This window comes from Antechinus flavipes, chromosome 1 (genome assembly GCF_016432865.1).
Source record: "Antechinus flavipes isolate AdamAnt ecotype Samford, QLD, Australia chromosome 1, AdamAnt_v2, whole genome shotgun sequence".
Taxonomy (NCBI): Eukaryota; Metazoa; Chordata; class Mammalia; order Dasyuromorphia; family Dasyuridae; genus Antechinus; species Antechinus flavipes.
Window position 1 is genome coordinate 118,699,987 of NC_067398.1, and position 18,659 is coordinate 118,718,645.

Consider the following 18,659-nt stretch of genomic DNA (forward strand, 5'->3'; position numbering starts at 1 on the left):
TTTCCCTTTCTTTCCTTCTTTTGGGTTTTCAAGATATCCTGAGGTTTACTGGCTAATATCTCCCATTGCATCCAGGGCCATCTCCACTGTCCTGATGTATATCTGGACCCGGATGGCTTTGAAGGGGAAAGGGAGGCAAGTGACTTTGACAGTCCTGCCTTAGTTAAATGCAATTCACTTACATGTCATGCATCATCACATCCCTAATTTCATGGTTCTTTTTGAGAACGATGGACAAAAAGCAATATATACACATATTTGAATATACATACTATTTATATATGTATATAATATGTGTATATGTGTTCTCTATTAGAATAGAATCTTCTTGTGGGCAGTGGAAGTTCAACCTATATTTCCAATACTTAGCATAGTACCTGACAATAGTAAGCCTTAATAAATATTTATTACCTTAATGATTCCCCATTATGTATTATACTCTAGATAGCTTTAGCTTCTTCTAATTCTGATTTTTCTCTTTGATATTTTCCACTTTTTTGCATGAAAAAATCAGTCATTGATACTTACATCAAGTACAGCAGATCCAATTACACCAGCTAAGGGGTTTCCCGCAAATGTGTTGAAGTGATTCAAGTGTTTAGTAAAGGCATCGGCGATCTCTACAGGAAAATAAATAAAAGTCTAATGCACAGAATATAAGTCCCTCCATTTTCTTCTAGCCTCTCATCACGCATCCTGGACCATCTTTCTCTTCATGCTGATACTAATATTATGCAGCTTTTCTCTTTTCTCATATAATAGCTGGCAATGTGACAATACTTACCTGACATTGTAGGAAAGAGACATGGAGAAAGAAACTGGCATTTTTTTTCTTCCTCTGTTTCCCTTTTCCCCAAGGTCTATCTAAAAGGATACAGCATGTCTATTATCCCTAATTCTTCCATTCAACAAATAAGAGAAAGAAACAAATAGTACATCAGACAATTTATATAAATGAATTTCCAGGGTATTCCTTGGAGTCAGTCAGATTCAGGCCAATGTATTACATTTATTAGAGTTACAATATCCATTGTACAAGGACCTTTGGAGAAAAATGTTTCAAGATAACTAGTGGTCTATGTATTCTCTAGGGTTTCTGCTTGTTTGATGTCATGTTTCTGTGTTGCTCCTAATCCTACAGATCACAACACTGGTTGAGTAGGGAAAGACTGATGAACTAAATCCTTGATTTAACAAGTCTATTATACCACCCCTTCTTTCTTGGAAAAGATGTCCATTATTGAGACCCTGAAACATTTTGTAGAGAACTCTCAGGAAGCTAGAAACTTCAGTAACTGGGATGTTCCCCTCCTTCTAAGATTAAGCAAGAGTGCATTTAAGCTTAAAATCATGAGAAAACATAAGGTCCTGGCACAATTACTGGAGCCTTGTGAACTTTAAATAAGATTGAGTACCTAGAAACTAACGACATGCTTCAGAGAGTTAGATCACAGAAAACAGAAAACAGAAATTTTTCATGGTAACAGACTGTTTTAAGATTATATATATATATATATATATATATATACACACACACAGAGAGAGAGAGACAGAGAGAGAGAGATTAAATGATTTTGTTGAATTATCAGCAATTCCGACTCCTTATTTTCAACTGCCACTAGTCCATTTGTGTTGTGCTGATCACAATAATATTTCATTGGTTAAAAGCAAAATACATGCATCTTTTAGGATAATGAATGCAGTAGCCTGTACAACAGAAGCAAACTGAACATTGGCTTTACCTGGAGTAGTTACAACTGCTGACATGGGGAAGCCGTTTGCTATCCCCTTGGCCATGGTGACAATATCAGGTTGGATTCCATGACTTTGGAATCCCCAGAAATGAGTGCCCAGCCTGCCAAATCCTGTCTGCACCTGGTGAAGATAAATCTAGTAATCAGGCTTTTTTTTTTAGGAATATTATTTCTTCCAAATTCACTTTTTAATGTAGGTATGATATTATCATATCATCATCATCATCATCATCATCAACAACAACAATGACAACATTTATTTAGCATTGTTTATAAGGCTCTGAGTTAGATGTTGAATTCACTCCTATTTAATTAATTTAGTTTAATGAGTATTTATTAAGTACCTACTATATATATGGCCCAGTGGTAAATGCTGAGTACACAAAGATAAAATTAAGTCGTTTCTTCCCTTAAGATGCTTACATTTTTCTGGGGAGTCAATATGTGCACACATTTTTAAAAAAGTAATTTCAGAAAGGCAAAATTATTATTGAGTGTATAGATGAGGAAAGGCTTCATGTAATAGATGATTAGATTTAGAGCTGGGAGCTTACTAGATAGAGACCAACAGATCCAACTGTCCCATTTTATAGATGAAGAAGATGAAACCCAGAGTAATTAAAGGATTTGGCCAAAGATGGAGAATCTTTGAGATTTTCCAGAGAGAGAACTATGCAGACTGAATGTGGATTGAACTACAATATTTCCATCATTTTTTGTTTGTTTGCTTTTTCTTTTCTTCCCCTTCTTTTTTTCTCCTTTTGGTCTGACTTTTCTTCTATAAGAAGACAAATATGGAAATGTATTTAAAAGGATTGCACAGATTTAACCCATATGAGAGGTTATGTCTTGCTGTCTTGGGGGAGGTTATGGAGGGAGAAAGAAAAATTTGGAAGACTTTGTCTTGAATCTTGAAAACTATCTTTACATGTATTTGGGAAAAAATATTACTGAGAAAAAAATTTAAAAAAAGATTTGGCTAAAGATGGCAAATGGAATGACCTCGTCATTTCTCTTCAAAGCCAGTGTTTTCTGAGATATAACTGTCATACTGCACTACTTAGGGTGGCTGAATATAGCTGGAACCTACATAGCTTCAGGGGAATGAGGAATCATGTCAGAGTGTACCCAAGATTTTTGACAAAAAAGAGCTTCAATCAGAACTCTTTTGAATTTATGAATCATGTATAGGAAAATCTTATTAATTTGTATTCCACTATGTACAAGATGGGATAATTCAGACAGAGAATGGGCTGAAGTTTACCTTACTACAGGGATTGTCACTTTTACTCATATATATTTGTTCCAAAAGTTTTAGTGTAATTTTAAGTTGCACATTAAATGACAAAAGTACCATAGTTTTGAGGTGGAGGAACTCCAGGACCACCATTACCTTTTGAGGGAGGAGATATGTTTGGTGGGAAAAAGGAAAGGAGGTGATGTGTGCTCTTCAGAGATGCTAAAGCAGAAACTCACAAATGGGAGGCAATGTGTTAACAAGGAATAGTAGTGTTTTAGAATGCTTACTTTTGCAAACTGGTCACATATAACCTCCTCTTTTTTCTTTTTCTTTTGCTGTCTTCTTTTTTGTTGGAATCCTTTTTCCTCTCTCCTTCACTGTTAGTTCTTTCTTTCTGAGATTACCTACCATTTATCTTCTGAAAATCTTGTTCTGAGAAACATTGTTATTTATGAATTCTCTTTCCCATTCAACTGTTTTTGACTTCTTTTGCATATATAACACTTAGTACAGTATCTGGTACGTAGTGATTAATATAAAGCTTGCTGACTACCTAGGGACTCCATTGAACAAACTGTCTTATGAATAGATAAGAATGATTAAGATGGTAAGCACATTGGACCAGAAGGTAGGACATCTGGGTTCTAATTCTTACTCTTTTATCTTAGGAAGCTTTATAAAATTAGGCAAATAACTTAAATGCTTTAGTCCTTTAAAACTGGTGGAGGTGGAAGAGTGAAGAAAGGAATTAAAGTATACTTCCGGAATATCAAAAAATTACTTGAGAACAACCCCTTTTCAATTACTTTAGAAGCAAAATTTTAATGAAAAATTGTGGAATTTTAGAACCCCCAAAGGTCTTAAAAGATTCCCTCACTTCCTCTCTTCTCCCCAATTTTAAACCATAAATCATGCCGACATTTCTACTGCAAATCAAGAGAGGTTTCTGTATGTTGACCAAGTATATCAGATATTTTGTCATCATTGGGGCTAAAAATTGCAGATGACATCATTTGACTTTAAGTATCAGATTTGCCTCCTTAATTAAACTGGTTAAGCAAATCCTACAATGCTATTTTACCTGACTTTGCTGTGGAAAAAAAAAAAACCAGTAAGCAGGATACAGAATGGGGCTGATGAAAGAGTGGGAGTGAGAAGCTGGTGCAGGATTAAAAGTGTGTCCTGGAGGGCAGCTAGGTAGTGCAGTGGATAGATAACCAGCCCTGAAGTCAGGAGGACCTGAGTTCAAATCTGACCTCAAACACTTAATACTTCTTAGCTGTGTTATCCTGGGCAAGTCATTTAACCCCAATTGCTTCAGCAAATATATATATATATATATATGTACTAAGTTTTGATATGCTAAGTATGTCTTAGATTCCATTAAAGAGATAATCTAGAGCCTACTGTATTTGCAAAGGTAATTCAAGGATGAGATGATAGTCTAATATTTAGCCAGATGATATTTCAATAGAGGAGACCCATTCACTTTAGTTGTCAATTAAGTCTGAAATGAATGGAGGCCATTCTTCCTGTAGGGAGAAGCTATCTAATCCCCAAAGTTTTGCAAAATAACACACTCTGTTGTTCAATTGTTTTCATGTATGTCTGACTTTTCATGACCCCCATTGGACAAAGATACTGAAGTGGCTTTTAATTTCTTTCTCCAGTTCATTTTATAGGTGAGAAAACTCACCTATACATGGGGTTAAGTGACTTGTCCATTATCACACAGCTAGTAAGTATCTGAAGCAGGATTTGAATTTAGGAAGACAAATCTTTCTGATTCCACACCTGCGATCTGTGCACTATGGTATCTTAACTGCCCATATCAATATCAAATATCAATGGCAGTAGTCCTATAGTGGATTTATGATTTTAAGGTGATTATTCTGCAAGACAGACTCATTTGGATGCGTCAACTCTAACTGGGCAGAAATAAACCAACCAAAAAAGCCAATCTCATTCTTTTAGAGTCAAGCTTTACAATTCTTGCTAGACATTTCCCTTCTTTCATACAAGTCTTGGTTTTAGTATTTCTAAGGGATACTGAGCCCTTTGCCTGGATACTTACTTCATCAGCAATGCACACACCTCCCCTCTCTCTCACCATCTGGAAGGCTTCTTTCAGAAATCCCTTGGGGTACTGAACCACTCCATTGACACCCTGCAGGAAGCCAAATGAAGGAATTGTTTAGAGATGAGCAAGAATTTTGAAAAAGTAAGTTCCTGCACAAATTTATGGTATAGTTTTGAGGAGAAATAATAGCAAAAATTTAAAAGAAATATATCTGTGATAGACTTTGTGTGAGACATCCTTCAGAATCAAAGTGTTTATAGATGTGAGAATGAGTAGAATTTCTCATTTCTTATGTAAGAAAAGAATATAGACTTAAAGACACAAGGCCCAGAAGACCAAGAAAGAATCTAATGACAAATAAACCTCCTTAGATTGAATTTCCTTCTACAGAGAACTTTTAAAATAACATCTACCTATCAATCAGGAATTGTCCAGGTTTGTTCCTGTCTAAACTCAGGAAAAAGGATTATTCAAACATGGAATATCCTTTGTATAACTATGATCATATACTTTTTCGAGGAGAATGTGTCATCATATAGATTTAGGAAGAGAGGTTATGGTAGGCATCATTTGTCAATCTGCTTGGGTTTTCTGCAAAAGGACTAAGGTAATTTATTTTTAATTCAGTCCAATAAAGGTCTATCATGACCAGAAATACCCACCTGAATGGGCTCTGCAAAAAAGCCTGCAATTTCTTTGGCTACTACAGTGTGCAGAGTATTTTTGAACTCTTCAATATATTGGTCTTTGGCCTTGCAGCAGCCTGCATGGGAAAGACAGAAATATTTTGCATGAGAGAATAACATTCAAGAAATGACAGGATCTCTAGTTTGCTCGGTATAGCAACTTGCCTATAACATATGATCTTTTAAAAAAAATTATCAACTTAAAAAGTTTCACTAAACCTCAACATGTCCATAGATAAAGAATAGAAAAGGAGAATTGCACATGAAGATGTATATGTCTCTATTATATACAGTTTGCTTTTGAAAAGCATATGTTAAATTTAACATAATACCAACTCTCTATAGCTTGTTAGTTACCTTCTGAAATTCCTTCTGCTTTTTTTTATATATATTTTAATAGTTCATTGATGTTCTTTTATTTCTTTTCTTCTTTTTTACATCATACATCTACCATTTCACAATGTTTCCAATCACCCTCTCTCCAAAATATAAGCCCTTCAATTTAGTAAGTATATTCAAGCAAAATAAGTTCACGCATTAGCCATATATGAAAATATATGTCTCATTCTATATCTACAACTTACCTTTTCTCTGACACAAGCTTCATATTTAGTCTTGGAGTTTTGATAAGTCATTGTATTGACCAGAGTTATAAATAACGAGTAGTTGTTAATAATGTACTATATATTCTTAGGTGATAACAAAGCTATTTTCCTTTGTTTTACTGTAGTAATATAAATGAGTTATATTTTGTTATCTTTCATACAGGTTATATTCTGTTATCAGACAAGTGTTCCTAGATTTCTTGGAATCTGTCCTTTTCACAATTTCTTACAATATAAAACCATTCCATTGCATTCATGTGCCATAAATTGTAAAGCCACTTCCCCAATCATCAAAAACTCAACATGTCTAAAACAGAACTTTTTCCTTTCTTCTTCTGAACTTCTTTATTACTATAGAGGTCACTACCATTTTTTTCCCCCACTCAACAATGCTTACTAGGTAGATGTAATCTAGGATGCCCGACTTAAGCTCCTTCAATTTGTCACCAAGGTTTTTACTTTCACAGCATCTCTCATGCTCACTTTCTTTTCATTCACATAGCCACCACCCTAGAACAGGCCCTCATGCTCTCAACCTGAATTATTACAATAGTCAGCTAGGGTACCCCTGACTTTTGTCTCTCCGTAATCTAATTGATCCCATATTTAGCTGGCAAGGGGATCTTTCTAAACACAAGTCTGAACATATCATTCTACCACTCAATAAACTTTTTCAACTACAGGATCAAATATGAAATCTTCTGCTTAATTTTTTTTGTTGTTGTTATTGTTTTGCTGAGGCAATTGGGGTTAAGTGAGTTGTCCAGGGTCACACTGCCAGGAAGAACTAAGTATCTGAGATTTGAACTTAGATCTTCCCGACCATTTAGCTGTCCCATTCTGCTTGATTTTTAAAGCTCTTTACCACCTGACTCCTTTTCTTTCAAGTCTTCTTACATTTTACTGCCTCTATGCATATTCTATAGTTCAATGATACTAATTTTCTTGTTTTTCCTTGCTCTCTTTGATTCTCTATATTTTCACTGTTTGCCCTCCCTGCCTAAAATATTCTTCTTCCTCACCTCTACCTTCCAGTTTCTTTGGCTTCTTTCAAGATTCAACTCAAATTTTACTTTCTGCAAGAGGTCTTTCTTGGTACCCCATAAGGAAAGATTTGAATCCAGGTTTAATATATTCTTTTTGACGCTACCATAGTTTTTCCTCGCTAATAATTTATTTAATATTTTCCCATTGATCTTAATTAGAGATATTAACTTAGAGTTTTATTTCTCTGCTTTGTTTCTACTTTAAGGATTTAAATGTTATATTATTCAGTGTGTATATATCAAAAATTTATAAGATTTTATTATCTATGTTATTTTTAAGTATAATGTTTTCCTGTATATCTTTAAAAATGTTTATTTTTATTGTTGCATTGATAGAAATAATGATTTTTATTAATGGCTTTTTAATTCTTTTGAGGGATAATAAAAAAAATCTGTGTGAATCTGTTTCAAGTGTGTTTCTTGTAAACAGCATGTTGGTTACTGGTTTGAAATCTAGATTATGTTTTTCCACTTTATGATTGCATTCATTCCATTCATGTTCATGGTGATGACTTAATATTTTTTGTTTTCTCCCTCCCCCATATTCTGTTATATTTTTAAATTTACTTTGTGCCTAGCCTTATCTTTAGAAAGAGAAAACAGAAAGAAATAAATACAATATAATTAATATTAATACTCTATAATTGAAATGGTATCAGAACATCTCTCTTTTCCTTTATTACTGGTTCTTATACTTTCTATTTTTGTTTCCCACTTAGAACCTGCATATCAAAGTTGAAGTTTGTTTTGCTTGCTCCCTGAGGCTTCCTTCTCTGTTAATCCCTGGTTTCCTTTTTCCTTGTCTGAGGCTATTTTCCCATTGAATTTAATAAATTTATTTGTACATCATACTCATGTTTATATATATGTTCAATCTTTCTTTGCCTGGATCAGATAAGAGTGAAGTTCATGAAATTCCCATTCTCTCATCCTGGTTTGTATTATTATTATTATCTTAACACATTCCAGTAATGAAAAATAGTAAATTCTTTAATTTCTTCTATTTCCTAATATATTTCTTTTTCTTCTCATTTTTTTCACTTAAACCAGTGAGTCAAAAGAAAACCATTTCCAAGTCTTTTGCTTGTATTTCTTTATTTTCTTTGAATACAATGCAATTCTGAAGGGATGCTTTTTTCATTTTTTCCCTAGGAGAAGGTAAAATACTTTATCACCCTTTAGCTGCTTCTAATCTTTCTAATGTATCTACCTTTCTAAGTTTTTCTTATCTTCTGTGTTTGAATTTTAAATATGCTGCCTAAATCTGGTCTGTTAATTAGGAATACTTGAAATTTCTCTATTAAAATTATATGTTCACTTCCCCCCGCCCTCATTTTGCTAAGTTTTCCTTGGTTCTAAAGCTTTTGAAATAGTATATTTCAAGATTTTCTTTTCTTGATTTCTCCTTGTACCTATAATCTTGTGTGATTCTTCCTGTGAAACCTTGGTACTTGAACGATTTCTTTCTGTCTGTATTTTTTTGACTTGAAATCTGTGAATTTTACCTAGCACATTTCTTGGTATGTTTAGGTTTGGTTTCATTTAGGAGATGAATGATTGATTCTATTTTTTACATTGTCTTATTGAAGAGGGGACCCCCGAACTTGGAAAATTCTGGAAGGAGAAAATCTTCAATTCTGCCTCAATAAGAGACTTTGCCCCATGTCTTTTTCCTTAAATTAATTTAAGTTCCAACTGCTTGAGGGGGGAATGATGTGGGAAAGATTCCTATCTTTGATTCCCAAACCCCTCTAGTTAATGTAATTACCCTTTTGACTCACATATCCTGGTCCCTTTGAATTCCACTAGAAGATCAGACAGGGATCTGAGCCAACTTTGGGGCTACACCCAAAAGCCCCTCAAGCTAAATTTCCCATTATAAAAGGGAGACACTGGGACTCCCTCTTTGCAGAGATTCCAAACATGCTAGCCATGTGAGGACCCTCTGTCCACTGGACCCTCTGTCCAGTGCCCTCCTTAGCTCTACCTTCACCTATACTTTAACCTTGCTTACCCAACAATAAACCTCTTTTATCAATCTAGCTCTTGAGCCAATAAATGATTTTATTGGGGACCTCATTTACCTTCGTATCCTTGCACCGAATCCAAGGGGGTTGCAGGGGAGTTCTCTTTCACTCCCTGTACCCCAAACCTGCCACTAGACCTCAACTAAACCCTAATTTCATTTAGGTACCCCAAATCTAGACCTCAACATTATGGTTTTAAGAAAACTAGGTAGTTTTCTTTGATATGATTTCTTGAAATAGAATAATCAGGTTTTTTTTGTCTGACCATAGCTTTTAGGTAGTCAAATGAGTCTTAAATTTTTTCTCCTGGATCTTTTTTTCAGGTCTTTTTTTTTTTTTTTAAATAATAGAAGCTTTATGTAGTGTAATTTAAAAAAAATTGTTCTTATATTTATTTATTTTTATCTCATGGAATCATTGAACTGTTTACTTCATTTTGATTTTTTTACTTGAACGAATTTTTCAGCCTTTTTTTCTAAGCTGCTTATTTGCCTGTCACTTTTTTCCCCTTAAGAGCTCTAATTTAATTTTTAATCTTTTGCTTCACTTCTTCCAGACACCATTACAAGCTTATGGCCAATTTTTTCTCTGAGGCTCTATTTATGATTATTTGGGCAATATTTTCTTCTGGATTTATCTCTGGGACTTTTCTTAGTATATATTATTTTTTTTTTGTTTGCATTTGTTTATTTATTTTGTTCGGAGTCTTAGTTACTTAATTGGTACTTTGTGCCATGGCCATTTTCTTCCCTTTTTTCACACTCTTGAGCAAGGTATGAAAGCCTTATTTGATTCTATGTCCTTTGGAGTATGGTTGCCCTTGCCACTATTGTTCTGGATCTAGAACTAGGCTGCTCCATTCTCTTTGGCAGTCTTTAGTTTTTGCCTCAGTTTCCAGGTCGTTCAATGTGATCTTTGGTCCTGTTTCTGTTTCCTTTTGTTTACATAATCTGGTTGAGAGTTGGCTCTGTCCCTGTATGGCTGTGGCCTTGGCAGACCTTGGCCAGATAGCACAAATTATATTTTTCTTGGACATGGACAAGGCTTGCTGGCATTCCCAGGGCACTAAACTGTCTGTCTCTTGCTTTTGTTGAGAGGAATACGGATAGGAGGGCTTTTAGAGGTTTCATGGTGCCTCAGGCTGCACCAGTTTTATCTCTTGCTTTGGCTCTAAATGCACTGACTGACCCTGTTTCCTTTCATAGGGACCTATCCAGAACTGGCTGTTCCCTAGTTCTGCTCTGACAGATCAGGAGCAAAATCCTGTTGGATTCAGTTTCCATTTATAGGAATTCATCCTAGCTTCTATCTCCTCTGGTTCATCTCTTTTCTGAGTGCCTTACTTACCATAGTTCTCTGCCATTCTCTCTACTGGCTGAAAAGAAGTTTGTGCTGGCTTTAAAATTTTTGGTCTTTTAGATTATTGTTTAATATGACACCTTTTTAAATATTTGCTAGGATGTTTATGGGAGAGGTGGGCTCTGTGGCTTTTCATGTCATGATTTTAATTTGCAGTGGGTCTATAACTTAGAATTATAGAGGACTCTAATGCTCAGAGAAGGTAGGAGACGTACCCATGCCTTTAGAACACACAGCTTCTAAGTTCTAGAAATGGAGCTGAATTGCATCTTTTATGTTCTCTGTCCAGTATTGTATTCACTACTACTCCATGCCACGGCTCATTCAAGAAAATGGGAATAGAAATTAATGTGAAATGAGGGAGGCAAGTTATTATAAAGTCATTTTGGAAGTCACAGTAAATCATAAAGTCTAGGACAGCCATTTGATAGCATAAACTAATGACTTTTATGTTTTCTTTCTTGTAAAGACATATAATTAGTGTTGGCAGTGAAGTCTAGTGGGAGACATTTTGGGGGATAGTTGACAGAAAAATTCAATTCAAGGCTTGTTTTATTAGTAGGTACATCATCTATCACTATTAATAGCTTAGTAGCAATATGTCAGTTATGGTTTCTGTTTCTACCACTTGCTAATTAGTGATACCAAAGGAATGTATCATCGTTTATGCTGAATGAATAATGAATAATAGCTATAATTTTCAAGAGAAAATTCATTTCAACAGAAATCGGTTGAGGGCCCATTGTGGAAAGGTCAATTTGAAAATATTAAAAGAAAACAATCCTTGATCTAAGAGAAAGGACATGTGCACAGATAAATCCAAAGGAGGGAATGATAATAACCAGTAAAACCACAAAAGACTTTATGTTGAAGTTCAAACTATACTTTGAAGGAAGTTAGGAATTCTAGGAGATCAAGATGAAGAGGAAATACATTCCAGACATGGGAGTATATTCACTACTACTTCAGGCTAAATCTCATTTAGGAAAATGGGAGTAGAAATTAATGTGAGATGAGGCAGGATAATTATTATAAAGTCCATGGGACTTTATGGGAGATCATGGGAGACCATGAGCAAAGCACAGAGGTTGGAATATCATGTACAGAAAACAGCAGATTAGTTTGACTCTAATTAAGATGTGTGAAAATATGAGAGAAGACTAGAAAGAGAGGTAGGAGGCAGATTTTGGAGGGCTTTAAATGTTTGTTATATAAGAGCTGAGGAAAGAAAGACAATTTCTAATTGGGGAATGGAATCCATGAAAAGTTTCATGAAGGATCTGATGCTTGACCATATTTTCAAGAAGTATGATTTCATTAAGTAGAGATGGAGAAAGACTTGTTGGACATCATGGGTATTATTATAGGCTTCTAGAACTATGTGACTAAAGGCAGGCTAGTGGAAAAGGGAAGAGTAGAAGTTTATACAAATGGTATAGGAGGATGACAGTTTGAGTAATGAAGGTTCCTATTTTGTGGATGATGGTATTGAAAAGTGGAGCTACTAAGAGAATGGGGATTCATGGAAAATGGCTCAAATGTTTCTATGGGACTCTTTAAGAAAGCAGAGCTATCTCATGACCTGACTAGATATGTATTTAGGAAAGGGAAAACTTAAGGACTCTGAAGGGAGGAATCACAATTTTTAACAAGACTACATTGCACCTGGTCAAGTTATCTGATTGATAAACAGATACCCTGAGTCGCTGAAGTTCTTTCATTATCATTACTGAAGTTAGCCCTCAATTAGAGGAAAATTTCCCTTCATATCTTAAATAAATAGATGGGCATGAGTAAGACAGTTTGCACAGAAAAATGAGTTAAAGTGAGCATTGAAACTAAATCTTCAGGCATCTAGATGGCACAATAGATAGAACATTTGCCCTGGATTTAGGTGGACCTGAGTTCAAACCTCTCTTCGGATATTTAGCATTTATTAGCTGTGTGACCCTGGGCAGATCACTTCACCTTGAATGCCTCATAAAAAACCAAAACTACCCTTAAAAACCCTGAATCTTAATCTTTCACTGGGGGTAGGGACACTCAGCACATCTAATGTGTTTGTGTCCCCTCCTCACTTCTACCCTGTCACCTTATTCTTGAGTTTCAAGGCTGGATTTACTTCTTTACAACAATTAATGCTTGCTCTATTTTCAGCTGAATTTGTTCATCACTGTTCCTCCATGTCAGGCTGTCACTGACAGAGAGAGTGCACAGCTCATCATCATTGCCATTGTCATGGCAACGGCAGGATAATTGAGCAAGGAGACCATTCTAAGAGCTATTCAGCTCAATAAACATTTAGACAGAAGGTTACTAAGCACCTACAACATACAGGGCACATGGGATACATGTATGGAGACAGTATAGTTTCGTGTATAGATTGCTGGATTGGGAGCTTTGGTTCAACTATGATGCTTACTGTGTAACAATGGGTCAGTCTCTTACTGTCTTTGAGATTTATTTACTAAATTATAGAAAGTCTACCATCTGTATTGGCAATGAAATGAACTCCAGGCCTTTGTCCTAATTTGAGACAATATTCCCCTACCCACTTTCCTCAGATACGTCCCCCCTTTAAAATACTTGTTCCTTAAAAAAAAAAAATTCCTTCATTAGAGATAGCTAGTGATACAATGGGCAGAGCTCTGATCCTGGGGTCAGGAAGTCCTGAGTTTAAATGTGGTTTTAGATCCTTAGTAGCTGTGTGATTCTGGACCAGTCAGTTAACTTCAGCTTTTTCAACAGTAAAATGTGGATAATGATAGCATCTACGTGCTACAGCTATAGAAAGATCAAATGACATTATTTGTAAAAAAAAAAAAATGCTAAGCACAAAGCCTGGGCTTAAATGCTTGTTCCCTTCACATTCTTTAATTTAACCACTTGAAATTATAGGGGTGCATTTCTTAAGTCTTTTAATTCTCCTAGGTTGAGAGATCAACCTCCATTTTTGTGCATATATGGCTGTTTCTTGGCATTGGCAGAAATACAAACCTGGAGTACTCTCTGCAGGTTGGGACAAAATTCCCTTCCTCTTCCTTGTTTTCTCGGACCTGGTCTGTGAGTTCCTGACCCAGGAATACTCAGTAGACTGCTGCTGGGTTCAGTTACTACTAATCCACTGAGAAGTTCTTTGGATCCCTTTTGGTCTGAGATTCCTGGCTATTGAACTGCAAGTTTAGATACTGGGCTAACTGCTATACTTGAGTTAGTGCTCTAGGATCAGAAACCACACTGCAACATTTCTGCAGCTTGATATTTGACCAGTAGGACCTTCTTCTCTTCTCTGCTCTGGATCTGTGATCTATACAGTTAACTGTATAGTTTGTGACAAAGCTCCCATATGGCATCTCTTCCTGCAGTTAGTACCAGTTCAGGGACTGTCCTGGCGCTTCCTATCCTGTATCTTGCCTTAGCTCTTTTTCTGTTTCCTCTGAAGGTGTTTGATACTCTACTTTAATCATCACTTCCTCCTTACTGATCTGAATCAGGTCCAGAATAATAAGCCCCCTCATCATTTCATCCATTTTTTGGAATGTTACTTTAAAGAATTAAATTGAGTTCCTCACTGGCCTTGTTTTTAAGAGAGGGAGAGCTCTAGGAAAGGTTTGTATAAAGTTTCCCTTCACTTCTATCATGTCTTTGTTCCCAGTTTGTGATGTTTTTAGAACTACTTCTTTCTTCTGTCCTGGTCATTTGCAGCATACTGCTATGATAGTACTGTTTATGTTTCTAGGTTTAGTTGAAAATTTTTTCTCTATGCTCCCTCAATCCAGTTCCTAGATTTTCTCATAGCATTTTATTGATACTTTTAGAGCCATATTACAGTCATAAATTCTGTATCGCTAAATTTCAGTGATTAATAATAAAATTACTAAGAATTTTCTTCCTTCTGAAGCTATCTTTTAAGACATACTTTTGGAAATTTCTTTTCTGCTTCAATATGCTGAATGATAGTCTTCCACGTTTCCAGACACTGAACCATTCAAATATTCCTTTACTTGTAGCATTTTATTTCTTTCCCAAGGAAGTAATTGGGGGATAGCTATTCAAAAGTATAGCATCTTTGGATGGCAATTACATGACAGGACTAGATGATCAACTAAGACTGGAATATATTATTTTTATGCCCTCCTCTATGGGAAAGAGAATGAATTAGGAAGGCAGAAAACATGATTTGAATGTAGAATTATTTCTTGTGACTGTGTTTTTCAAATGTTTTCAGGACATGTCATCAGCTTTTAAGAAAACCTGTTGTTTTGACAGATGCTCTCAATTCTAGTTGGCATTCTGGTATCCCTTGGGAGCTTCTTGAACAGAAAATGTTGAAATGTTGATTTTTTTACAAGTCTTTTTTTCTCTCTCCTCACTCGCAATTATTCCATAATCCCAGAGACATTCATTTTTCTCTTAAAATTAATAACAGAGTGATAGCTAATAGAGCACATCATTTCACAGTTTATGTACTCCAAGTACCAAATATTGTTATATCATAAACTTAACTGACTCATTTCTTTTCCCCCAAACGTAGGAATCTTGATACTACAATCTGCATAAAAGAACACATAGACATGCAATTGAGGGATGTTTTTTGGCCAAGGCCTGCGATTTTATCGGTGTGAGGAGCTGTCAGTGTTGGAAACTGTATTAACTGATGGAGATTGGCAATAGTCTGAAATATAAATTCATGGATTGTCTGGAGGCACTTAGAATTTAAATGACATGTCTATATGATCATAAAGCTAGTTAATGTCAGAGGCAGGTTCCCTCTCTCTATGTATTCTGCCGTACCGCCTCTCAGGAGTAAAACTATCCATTGAAAATGTGAAAAGTCAATTTCTCCCTTGATACACTTATCTATTTTTCTATTTGATCTTACACCTATAAGTGGATCTTCCTTCCAATTTCTATTCTCTGGTTGGATTTTTCCCTCTCCCCACAACTCTTTAACTCCCTTATCCCCCACTCCCTCCATCCTTGCTCTTTCCAATCTAACCTGGAGTGCAGTTGCATTTTCTAATTGTTTGCACCAGAGAATCACGACATTGGCTTCCTCCCCATGGGCCACGGAAGACATCTGGACACATTGTCTGATAACGACAAAAGAAGGAGGTTAGTATATGATTTAGTAAGAAGACAGCCAACTCGGAGAGGGATCTGAAAGCAGTCTTAGGAAGAATATATCTTCATTTGATTTTGAGATCTAGCCTACCTGCTCCCTCACTGCTGAAGAAAGCCGTAATACATTTCTCTGAAGAGAACATTTTTCTTAGAATCTAAAATTTGGGCACTTTGCAAAGGAAACTTATTTTAGTGTTCAGCTTAGAGACAAGTTGCCCAAGAATTCTATGGAGAAGGGCATTTGACAGAATGAGCTGGATAATTAGGCGTGTGATTCTGGCAGTGAAGAGCTTTGGCATAGGGAATTAGGACAGAAGGTGAAAATGATGACTGGAAATTTAAGAGCATTCAGCACCGGTTCTCTGAGAACTAATTTCAAGGCATTCATTTCCAGCCCACCTGACTTTCTTTAAAAACAAAACAAAACAAAACAAATCACAAACCCCCTGTTAATTATTACTTAGGTTCCAAAAAAATCATTCCAAGAAACATTTTTCCAAATGCTCTTCAATTCAGTTAAGGAGAAATGAGAGCCCAAGGGGTGAAAGGCACTGGTCTAAATGTTGGACATGATACTAAGCAAATGAGAATTGATCATTCTTGTTATTCAACAGCCTTTAGAGAAAAGGTACACAAAAATAAAACTTCACCGTTTGGCAACTTGATCCACTGGCAATTCTTGGCTTGATTGCTCCTACACTAGTCAAGCCCAAGGTGTAAGGACTGCATCCATGATAAGCTCCTCTGCCAAGAAAAGAATTGGGGAAATGTTAATTTCAGTTTAATAATGTATAATATACATTTAATATGTAAATTTCAATCTTTGTTAATGCTTTATTCAGAATTTTTGCACTGGTATTAATTAGGTATATTAGCTTATGGATTCATTTCTGTGATTTGAGTCTCCCTAGTTTAGATCTCATATTTATCCCATAAAAAAGTCTGGTAGAGCCTTAGTTCTCAGGATTATATTTATCCTATAAAATGAATATGATAGCATATTTTCTCTGTCTATTTTTTTGCCAAGAGTTTTTGTAATTAATCATTCTTTAAAAGTTTTGTAGAATTCACTTGTGAATCTACTTTGTATTGTTTTTCCCTCTTTGGAAGTTGGTTTATGGCTTATTTTTCTTTCTGAATTTGGATTAAACTAATTCTTTTTCTGCTATTCTGGTTATTAAATGTTATTGTAAATATTCATTTATTTCAATTAAACATTTAGTTTTGTTGGCATGTAATCTAGTTTTTAATAATTTTATTTCCTTTTATTTATTGTGAAACTTCCTTTTTCCCTTTTGGAGTAATCAATTCTGATTATTTCATTAAATTTTTCAGGGTGAGTAAAGTTATCTATCTTCTGTCCTTAAAATCTATTTATTTCTTCTTCCATTTTTTTTCTTCCAGAGCTCTTATTTAAATTCTATTTTCCTTTTTTTTTATGAGTTCCTTGATTTTTTTTCTAGCCATTTTTTTGGTTAAACCATTTTTATCCTCTGCAATCTTTTTTATATTTGTTTTTGAGTTTTTCACTAGAGATGATCTTTTTTTGGTATCTCTAATTCCATAATATTTCCTCATTGTGCTTGGCATTTTCTTGTTTTTACTCATATTTTCCTTAGTGGAACTCCTTTTTCAGTTCTGTAAAACTTCATATCTGTTTACTATGGCTTTCACTGATATAACATTCCTCATATCAATTCTTCTCAATTAGATTCAAGACACATTTTTGTTCAGTTGTTGATTGGATAGTAGAGTTTAATTTTATTATTTTTTTTATTGGCATGTGTATAGAAGAGATGAACTTCAACCTTGTGTCAGTTGCTTGATTATACTATGAGATGAGAGTGTAATAAATGGTACACTCATTCCCTGGGGCATCACTTCTACAACTTCAGGGATTAGTGAGTGGAGCGAAGGATTAGGGGTATGCTTTAGACCCACTTTGCCTTAGATATATTGCCTTAGGTATCTTGTACAAGGACCATTTTAATACGCAATTCTAGTGTGGTAGATTCACTGTTTTGCCAAATAGTTAGATTTATATTATATAGATTTTAGTGGAAACATAGCTCCAATAGTTTAGAGAACTCTGATTTATATTCTGCTCCCTCAGGTATGTCTTAAGAAGAGACTATCCTTACATATCAAACATGGTTATAAAATAATGAGCATGATTTAAAAAAAAGAATTAAAAAATTCTAACAGATAACTTGTATGTTCAAATGAATGTTCAAAATAATCCTTTTATATAGTCAGCAGTTATTTCAATGATATTGCCATGGCTAAAATTTCCCCAAGAGACCATTTACAAGCCACAGAATTATCTCCATACTTTAACATCACATCTTATTTTTGACTGAATATCATTTTATTTGATTACCATGGGGAATGTATTGAAGCCAACTCTAATGGCATTTTTTTATACCTCAGAAATCCACTACAAATCAGGACTTGACATATTAATTTGTTGATTGTCTGGACTTGGAAAAAATTAAACACTAAAGTATGTGCATATATTACTTCCCTTCTCCATTTTCCATACAGAGCCCAGTTGTTAAACATTTACCATCATACTCCTGACCAGTACCTGAATTTGATTCCAAATGGCTTTTGATTATTCCCCAAGGTCAAATATCCCCTAAAATAAGAATGATTTGCTATTCTTGAGACTGCAGATGTTCCTAAGTTCTGAATTCTGAAAGAATCCTTACAAAAACATTCTGGATAAGACTGCACGC

The 18,659-nt window shown here is 35.1% G+C and overlaps 1 protein-coding gene across 1 annotated transcript in view; it reads right to left on the bottom strand.

The window, feature by feature from the left end:
• The window catches only part of AGXT2 (alanine--glyoxylate aminotransferase 2), a 50,579-nt gene that overhangs the window by 9,878 nt on the left and 22,042 nt on the right, over window positions 1–18,659 (bottom strand). Inside the window, exons 6-11 of the mRNA XM_051989672.1 lie at window positions 16,572–16,665; window positions 15,797–15,890; window positions 5,737–5,837; window positions 5,069–5,161; window positions 1,743–1,875; window positions 529–620 (exon numbers count right to left, since the gene is read on the bottom strand). Coding sequence (XP_051845632.1) covers window positions 529–620; window positions 1,743–1,875; window positions 5,069–5,161; window positions 5,737–5,837; window positions 15,797–15,890; window positions 16,572–16,665 — 607 coding nt within the window. The remainder of the gene's footprint in view (window positions 1–528; window positions 621–1,742; window positions 1,876–5,068; window positions 5,162–5,736; window positions 5,838–15,796; window positions 15,891–16,571; window positions 16,666–18,659) is intronic.